Below are 10,011 nucleotides of genomic sequence, written 5' to 3'. Positions count from 1 at the left end.
GGCCACACTAACCCTAATCCGACATGGCAATACCGATTTCAACGCTACTCCTCTTGTCGGGGAGGAGTACAGAAACCGGTTTAAAGAGCCCTTTATATCGATATAAAGGACCTCGTTGTGTGGACGGGTGCAGGGTTAAATCGGTTTAACGCTGCTAAAATTGGTTTAAACGTGTAGTGTAGACCAGGCCTGAGAGTGCTTTTCTAAGCAAGAGGAGGATTCACTTTCAGTTTGTGAATTAGGTAATAGCTAAAGGACTTAGTCTACCTATGGTTGCACAAACCCCTTTGAAATCAGTGGGAGCTACATAAACAAACCCAACAGAAATACTCCCTAAACTGTCAGAATATGTACCCACTTAAACATAGTAAGAGCTTCATTTATTCTCCTTGGCCCAAAATGTCTAGAAGACTATCAAAAGCTTCCTTTAATGAACCCTAACAAACAGGGATGGGAGAAGCGATCTGGATAAAATAAGATGGGGCCTAACAAAACTCTTTGGAGGCTTTAAAATGTTTGAGGAAGATGTTCTCTTTGCTTCTTGGTTTTGTCTATTACCAGAAGTGCTAGTGTTGAAATAACATGGAGGAGGCTATTCTCACACTACTATTTCCAACCCAAACTGATTAGGAAGTCCTCAGAATCTTATGTAAAAATGGGTTCTGACAAATTTTCTCTAGAGTCACTGACGAGACGCTGACAGTCTGTTTGTCATGGCATTTTCAGTCACCTAATTTTTGTGTTTTAAAACTCTTTCTTTAGTGGGATTAATGGAGTAATACAGTATGATGCATGTGTAGTGAACACGTGTAAAATATTCCTGTTTGCAGAATAGTATACTGTATTTGACAAATTATATATGAGATGAAAACTTTACTTTAAGGAATATGCACCAGGGGGCAGTGTTGAAGTTGACAGCTTAATACTAACTTTGGAATTCATCTGAGTTCTATTGTATAACTTTTTAAAAATAAATGTATTTAAAAATAAACAAATATAGAGAAAACAGTGAAAATTGTTTCTATCATAATGAGGTACAATGACATCAGTGCCAAGAACAATAGCTATTTCAGAATCAAATATATTGTATGCTTTTGAATTATGGCCATCTCTAGAAATCTGCAAAGCCTATTACACAACATTTTTTGCTTTCCATGTAGTAACATGTCCACAGATGTGAGACCAACCTCCTAGTCCAATTATGCTCAATTATTTCATATAGTGAGGATAATTCAGACATTTTGAATTCTGCGCCCTTGGGATGCTCTGGTTTAGGAATAACCTTTGTTAATGAATATCAAAGTGTGGTCTGAGTTTGGAAGCTCCTTTACAATATGTTGGATTGTGAATAGGATGTGTTTGATATGACATTAGATCTTCTTGTCGTCTTGATTTTTGTAGTTGTTAGTTTGGCATCACTTGCATTCTAGGTAAGTCTCAATTTGGATGCTCTCAGTTTGCGTAAGCTTAGTTTACATCCTAGAAAATGAATAGTAGAAAGGTACGTCTTATGCGTGAAATAAGCAACTTCAGGTATTTATAACATTAAAGCTACAGAGCCAATATTCTTCAAAATTAAGAGTATTTTTTAAAATCTTAATGAACAATATAAAAAACAAGCCAAGTTCAGAATTACAGCTTTAGTCATTTCTGAATTAAACAAGTCCAAAAGTTTTTGAGAGAACATGTGGGAACTGTGGGTTTGTTTAATGTTCAACTCAAATGAATTGACCAAGTTTGCTGAAACCTTCCAAACAAACAAATAAAACGTTTTATGTTGGGCATGGCCAAATATAGACATTTTGAATACAAAAGGGATTTGGAAACTTGAAATGAAACTTCAGTTGTTGAAGAGGCTACCTGTGTTCTCTCTGATCACAATCCAACAAAGCATTTAGGCATGCACGTAATTTTAAGTGTGTGTGCGGTCCCATTGACCAGTCCCTTTAATCTGTTTATATTACGTAGATACTGTAGGTAGAGTACGTTTGCAGGTGTTTGGAGGCATAGTGTGACACCTGGCTCAGAAATTAGCAGACACTCCTATAAAACCTGATTCACACAGACTCTCATTTACAATGCTGCAACTTCGGCGGCATAACAAGGGTTGCACTGGTGTAGTCAGGTGCAGAATTTGGTCCATTCCCACACTCTACACTATTAAATTGAGTGGATACATTCCCTTGTATCCCCTCTACCCCAGTTGTTGCATAGTATAAAATTTCTCAGTTACATAGAATTTCTTGTATCAGAGGGGTAGCCGTGTTAGTCTGGATCTGTAAAAGCAGCATAGAATCCTGTGGCACCTTATAGACTAACAGAAGTTTTGGAGCATGAGCTTTCGTGGGTGAATGCATGCATCCAATGAAGTGGGTATTCACCCACGAAAGCTCATGCTCCAAAACGTCTGTTAGTCTATAAGGTGCCACAGGACTCTTTGCTGCTTATACAATTTCTGTATGTCTGAGTAGATATGAACTTCTTAATTAAAGTCTTTTGCAGATCAGAGACAAAATCAAGGATGCTCATACTTCATGACAAATGTTATACAAGTGCAGTAGGTTTCTTTCTTTCTTGTGAAATTGAGGTTTAGCCTGATTCTCTTTATCCCTGTGTTTCATACTCTGACTTGTGAGAAATAGTTGCCTTGACATTATTAAAATTAAAAAGAAAATACCCACTAAAGGTGTCCTGTATATACAATATGTATCATACAAAGCTAGTTAGATATCGTGTTCATGCCTCTGTTGAGAGATAATGTTTATGTTATGATACGCTGCACACAGACTCCTGCTCTGATTAAATACCTGTCATTTCTGTGGGCTACCAAAAAGAAAGCAATAGCGGTTGGTCAGTGGTAATATGTTTAACATATTTAGTAGGAGCTGGCAGATTGGCAGTTGCAAAACATGTGCTAAGAGCACAACTTGAAAGTTCCAGTAGCCCTTGTTCAGTCTTAGTGGAATGCATCCCGGTCATGTCTCTCAAATTCCAGGTACGTAATAGTGTGGGTCTTCAAACCAGTGGTCTTGTTCTTCCATGATTTCACTTCTGTGAAAGTATAAAAGTAGAGAATTGTATTTTGCTACAAGGTCATGTACATAACTCTTTTTTTCTCCTCCTGTTCCATACAATTGTCTGAAGGGCCTTGCTGTAAATTGTAATGTGCTCCATAAGGCAAGAGAGTGCTTTCGGTTGATGTTTGGTTTCTAAAACTAGCATATGTTTACAAAGAAAATTAACGAGTGTGCTGTCAGCAGTACCTCTGCAATGTAATGTAATGTAATGCTGTTCAGCGCTTTTATCTAACACTCTGTCCTTTTGTTTCCCTGACCCTGTTGCTTCTCCTTTCACAGTGCTACACACCCAGGGTCCTATTGATGGCAGTCTTTATGCTAAAGTGAGAAAGAAGAGCTCTTCAGATACTAGCATCCCCAGTGGAGCCCAGGGGGTTCCTGTGATCAGCAGCCCTGATCACAGTGACCACACTCTATCTGTCAGCAGTGATTCAGGACACTCAACAACTTCTGTAAGGACAGATAAGACCGAGGAGCATCCAGCACCGGGAATCAAGCGGGGCTTGAGCCCACAAGAGAAGGCAGAGCTGGACCAGCTACTTAGTGGTTTCGGCCTAGAAAACTCAGTCAGTCCCCTCAAGGATATGACTGATGCCCAAAGCCAGTACAGTGGGACTCGTCACATAGTGCCAGCTCAGGTTCATGTGAACGGACACACCAAACTGAAGGACAGGGAGACGGATATTCTGGATGATGAGATGCCCAGCCATGACCTTCACAGTGTGGACAGCATTGGGACATTGTCCTCCTCTGAAGGGCAGCACTCAGCTCACCTTGGAAACTGCCACAAGAGCAGTCAGAATTCGCTGCTCTCGGATGGCTTTGGAAGCAACACTGGAGAGGACCACCACAATGCTCTGGCCCCAGACCTGGGAATAGGTGTGGACCCCCTGTATGAGAGATCATTTGGAAGTGGTGAGCCTAAGCATTCCCAGCAGCTGCAAAAGAATCCTCCTGTTTCCGCTCAGCCTCAGGCTTATGGCCCTAGTAACTATTCTACCCAGACTTGGGTGCGCCAACAGCAGATGGTCACTGCTCACCAATACACCTACTCCCCCGAGAGTGAAGTAAGGCTTGGCATTCCTAGCACTGTAGAGAATTCAAGCAATGTGCAGAACCAACCCAGAATCCCTGACACACCTACCCGGGGATCCAGCAGCAGAGATGCTGTGCAGCGGGGGATAGGGACTGTGCCAAGTTCCAGTGAAGCAGCAGAACACCCAGTGCCTGAGGCTTTTAAATCCAGATTAGTAGCTGAGAGAGACACAAATGGCCTGGCTTTAGGAGCGAATGTCGAGGACCTGCCATCCTCTCCTACTCTGGATATCGATCAGTCAATTGAGCAGCTGAATCGGCTGATCTTGGAACTGGACCCTACATTTGAACCTATCCCAACTCGCATGAACACAGTCTCCAGGGACACGAGTCAAGTGAATGGCTTCACCAGCCCTGATGGGGATGTGGGAGGGCTCAGCATGAGCCCTGGGTTCCGTGAGAAAGGAGAGGTCACAAACAGGAATCTTTCCCGGAATGGTAAGTTATTTTAATAATATATGAATGTAATGCTTTTCCCAGCATTTTTTCTTTTGATATTGCACAGCAGGAACGGCCGTCATTGCTTATTACTTTCAGATGATTGCCAGTGTGAGATAGATTATCTCTGATACCCTCTTTTCATAGTGATCTGTGGTGGAATAAGGGGATGAAACTGAATAATCATTCATCTTTTTTTTTTTTAAATATTCCCCCCCCAAGATCATAAGTGCTTAGGAGGCTGCTCTTCTGAGTGAGTGTGTGTTTGTTTTGTTTTAATGTAATACTCCTAAACAAAATCTAATTGTTCAGTAGAGTTCTGTGGAAGAGCCACAAGAGTGATTGTTGCTGTTCCTCCTGTAAGGGGGAAAATTAAAAAAATGGAAAATCCTATTAATTACAATGTGAGGCAGTTTTGTGGAGTCATCAGCAGTAACACTGGAGTTAAGGTTACATTATAATTTCCACATAAAATGAGATGGAAATTCCTTGGTTTTATGTATTTCTGAATTAATTTCATCTCCAAATGTGGCACAATAACCCTTCATGGTACAACTGAACTTCCTATGAATATTTTCATTAAAATAGCCTAATAACTTCTACGGATCAAATATTTTAAAATGCTCCCTTTTTGAAATTTTGCTGTTTTTTCTTTTTTCTTTGGGTTTCCAGTAGTTTAACAACCCCATGTATTACCTCTGGTTTTCACCTTAACGTGACCACAAAAACCAGTTACTGAAAGAACAAAATATACCATTCTTCCTCATTATATCACCTGAATAACAGTACTAGAATAAACAACTTTGCAAAATGATAAACACTATCACAGCCTATTTCTTTTTAATAACCAACTAATTCCTTCTGTTAACACAATACTTAAACACGTAACTGTCAATTAAAAATCTACACCATACACACTAACCATCTACTTTAGTTTAAGCCCAGTCTGGTATTCCGAACAATTAGAAAAATGACCACGCAACTCCACGTAGTTGTAGTTCAGTGTCACATGTTTTATGTGGGCGTGGAGGGCAGAGGAATTTGTTTCTTAGGGGTGGCTGTTGATGAGGGAATGTGGAGGAGATGAAGTCATGGTTGCACGTTAAAAGGGCTGGCTGAAGACTAGTGATTTCTTGGCTTTTTTAGGATTGTGCTGGTGGAAAATTTACCTGAGCAACTTTAACTAGATCTCAATGCAGAATTGTTGTTCAGGGAATATGTTAGACTGAAATACATTTGTCTATAACTGACTTGAATCTTTAAATGCTTAGTTCAGTGGCAGAAATTAAAAGTGAGATTTGCCCATTAGAAGCTAAGCTGCCCTTTGACATTCAGTGGAGCCAGTGAAGGGGAAAAGAGAGTAGCATAAAATAAGCCACCCATTCTTATCCTTTGATTAAACATTTGTGCCTAGAAATAATTGTTTGGTTTTTGCTCATGACTTCTAGTCCTCTCAAAAAGGAAAAAGGAGTCATCATCACTGCATCACATTTATGAAGCCAGATAAGCGTTTTGCCCACTACCGGTTGTACTTGGTGGAAGTGAAGTCTTTGGTGGGACATATTCTGGAAGTAGACATGCAATTAACAAAGATGAAAAGTTTAAGCACAATGGTTACTTTAAGTTTATAGAAATCACACTGACAGGTAGTTACAAAGAGGGAAGATGTCTAGTAGAATGAGCACAGTGATAGTAGTCAGAAAACTCATAATCATGGCTTTACCACACTAACATGCGTGCCTCTAAGCAATCCATTTTTCTCTGCCTTGTCTAAATGAAGAATGCATTTATTAAGCTACCTCTCCAGGTTTTGTACATCCTTGTTAGATGCTTGTATTATACTGTGCTTTGAACATACAGTTGTATGTATTGAGGCTGTAATCCACTTCCCAAGCATTCCAAATGAAAAGGCTCCCTTCAGTTGATTTAAATGAGAATTTAGTCAGTTCCTCCAAGACTGTTCTAGTAAGCAAAATTTATAAACTAAAAGAAACACATTTAAAGTGCTTCATAAGTGCTAATTGTTATTACAATCCAGCTGTTCTTGGCATTCATTGATTTCCTTCTGTAACCTCAACCTACACCCCAAAAGTAATAATTTTATGTATTCCACCTGAAAAACCTGTTCATGTGATCAGACACATTTAAGAGTATCATCTAGCATTTTGTTCACAGTTCTGTTATGTGTTCAACACCGTAGCAAACTGTAAACAGAATAGTCAAATATTGAATAGCTTTGGTGTATCTGTTTTGTTGTTTGTTTCAGGGAGGGAGCATGTTTCAGGGGGAGGGATAGCTCAGTGGTTTGAGCATTGGCCTGCTAAACCCAGGGTTTGTGAGCTCAATCCTTGAGGGGGCCACTTAGGGATATGGGGCAAAAATCTGTTTAGGGATTGGTCCTGCTTTGAGCAGAGGCTTGGACTAGATGACCTCCTGGGTTTCCTTCCAACCCTGATATTCTATGGTATGGAGTTTTTTTCTCTAATTGCACAGGATCAGCTGCACCCACCTTTCACAATTCCTGACTTTCTAATTCTGTTTGATAGGACCAAAATAAGCATCATAAATAATTTGGGTGCGTGTCTAGACCTGACCTCTCCTCAAATAGAAACTTGATTTTTCTCCCTCTTCCCCCAATTTATATCTGTTGTAAATGTAGGGGTAAGTGTACAATACTATAAAAGAATACGTTATCGGAATGCAAACAAAATACTTGCCAAACCCAACTCCCACAAACTCTCTTTAAACAACCATCTCCACCAAAGCCTGGGTAAATACTCGTTGCAGCATGCCCTGAATGTCAATAAATGCCATTCTTTGGAACAGTAATTTCATTGCCCCTCAGTCCTCAGACTAGGGAACCTCAGCATCAGCATCCTAGCTGATCGCAACTGTTCTGTAGTGCTAGGGTTGCCAACTTTCTGATTTCAGAAAACCAAACACCCTTTCCTCACCCCCTGCCTCACCCCTTCTCTGAGGCTCACTCCATCCCCCTCCCTCCATTGCTCACTCTCCCCATCCTTGCTCACTCACTCATTTTCACCAGGGTGGGTAGAGGGTGGGGGCACGGGCTCTGGGAAGGAGTTTGGGAGCGGGAGGGGGCTCAGGGCTGAGCAGGGGGTTAGGGTGCAGGATGGCTGCAGGATCCGGGAGAGAGTTTGGGTGCGAGAGGAGGCTCAGGGATGCGCCGTGGGGGGTGGGAGAGGTGCAGGCTCCGGGCAGCGCTTACCTCTATAATATTCTACACTTATTGTAGTTTCCAAATGGTCTTCATGTACTCCACCAAGTAGAACATATTGCAGAAATCCAACGTGATGATTACAATACAAAGTACTTTAAGAAAAATTACGCATAATTTACTGCAGAACTAGTAATACTGAATTTATCTTCTATGTGATCTAGAAGTTTTCTTTTTCATTTGTTCATGTTTAAAAGAACAGGAAATAAGACTTTAAAGTTGAGAGGTTTAATTCCAAGACTTCTGTCAAGGTTTCAGAGAGAATTCATCCTCAAGTTCTCATAGTTCAGCATCAATAGCTGCCCAAATCTTCCATTATAGAGAGTTAGAAAAGATTTTCAAAATACTCTTTGGAACTGTCCATTATACATATATGGGACTTACCTGAAACATTATCAGTTTTAATTATGTTGGGTCTCAGAGTTCATCACTCTTCTGGATTCATTGGCAAAGTTGGGACTGGGTGATATTATCTTTTTTTGTTGTGGGTTCAGATTTTGGATCAATGAGTGATTTTCAGATCATCACTTAGTGTTATTTAAATGGGTTGTTCTGATGGAAATGTGGCAAGTGGGAGAGGGACTGGATGGCTCAGGAGATTGCTAATGGCCAGAGACTATCTCATTGGCCTAAATTCGGCCCATATATGTAGTGACTGAAAGATGTTAACATCTTTCTTCTTTTAACTCTGTGAATTGATTGGCTACTTTAGCACACTTTATCTATAAACTCATACAAAATCATCACTAATTCACAGCAAAACTGAATGGCAAAAAGGCCAAATATTTATTGGCCAGTGAATGAGACTGAACTGCCCTTTAGATCTTCATTGCCTTACTTTGGAAGACTCTCATTGACTGTGGGCTTTGAGTCACCATGTGTGGGTCAGGAGACTTGAATATCTGGGTGATAAAAAGGGTTAATAGTTACTCCCCTGCCTTCAAGACTAGACATGGAAATTTGGACCCAGATGTAGACCTTGTCTATACTACAGTTTCTGCAAGCATGGCAACATCAACGAGGAGTGTGAAAAATTCACACACCGCAGGGCGACATAGCTATCCCTATGTAGGCAAAGCCCCCTAGTGTAGCTACAACTAAGCCAAAAGAATAATTTTTCTGTCATGCTGTCTGGCCCGTAAGGAGAGCGCCACTGACTGTACTTCTGCAGAACAAGCTGCATGGGTCCCAGGTTTCTGATTATTTCTGATTCCCGCTAGCCAAGGCTCATGGCGGGGGGAATGAAGAACAGTGACTTTTCCAGGCTCACAGTACACTGAGGCAGGCCTATTCCTTAATTGCTGTCATCTTGTCTGAGTCCAGGTTCAGTACTGCTGTTGCATCCAGCCCCCTTCCAGGCTCCAATATTTCCCTCCAAAGGCCTAGCAGACAAATCTAGAGAGACAGGAGGAGAGGAAATAGAAGCAATTGATTTGGGATGGAGAGACTTGACAAGTCAGGACTGAATGGTGACTGAGTGAGGTTGACTGGACGTCTGGAAGAGTTCATCACTCTTCGGTTTAAACCGTATTTAGCAGCGTTAAACTGATTTAACCCTGCACCCATCCACACAACGAGGCCCTTTATATTGATATAAAGGGCTCTTTAAATCAGTTTCTGTACTCCTCCCCGACGAGAGGAATAGCGCTGAAATCGGTATTGCCATGTTGGATTAGAGTTAGTGTAGCCGCAAATCGACGGTATTGGCCTCCGGGCGGTATCCCACAGTGCACCATTGTGACCACTCTGGAAAGCAATCTGAACTCGGATGCACTGGCTAGGTAGACAGGAAAAGCCCCGCAAACGTTTGAATTTCATTTCCTGTTTGCCCAGCGTGAGGCTGTGATTAGCACGAGTGGCGATGCAGTCCCAAATCCAAAAAGAGCTCCAGCATGGACCGTACGGGAGATACTGGACCTGATCGCGGTATGGGGAGACAAATCTGTTCTATCACAGCTCTGTTACAAAGACGAAATGACAAAGCATTTGAAAAAGTCTCCAGGCTATGATAGACAGAGGCCACAGCAGGGACTCAGCACAGTGCTGCGTTACAAGCATAACGGAAAGCCAAATAATCAAATGGATGCTCATGGAGGGAGGGATGGGGGAGTGAGGACTCCAGCTATCCCACAGTCCCCGCAGTCTCTGAAAAGCATTTGCATT

At 41.4% G+C, this 10,011-nt stretch overlaps 1 protein-coding gene across 5 annotated transcripts in view; it reads left to right on the top strand.

The window, feature by feature from the left end:
• The window catches only part of TNS3 (tensin 3), a 437,135-nt gene that overhangs the window by 330,608 nt on the left and 96,516 nt on the right, over positions 1-10,011 (top strand). For all 5 annotated transcript variants that reach the window (XM_032796818.2, XM_032796815.2, XM_075062606.1 and 2 more), the window contains one exon: positions 3,357-4,610. In XM_032796818.2, coding sequence (XP_032652709.1) covers positions 3,357-4,610 — 1,254 coding nt within the window. The remainder of the gene's footprint in view (positions 1-3,356; positions 4,611-10,011) is intronic.

The sequence above is a fragment of the Chelonoidis abingdonii genome, chromosome 2 (assembly GCF_003597395.2).
Source record: "Chelonoidis abingdonii isolate Lonesome George chromosome 2, CheloAbing_2.0, whole genome shotgun sequence".
Taxonomy (NCBI): Eukaryota; Metazoa; Chordata; order Testudines; family Testudinidae; genus Chelonoidis; species Chelonoidis abingdonii.
Note: the sequence above shows the minus strand (reverse complement) of the source record. Positions and strands in the feature narration are given on the sequence as shown.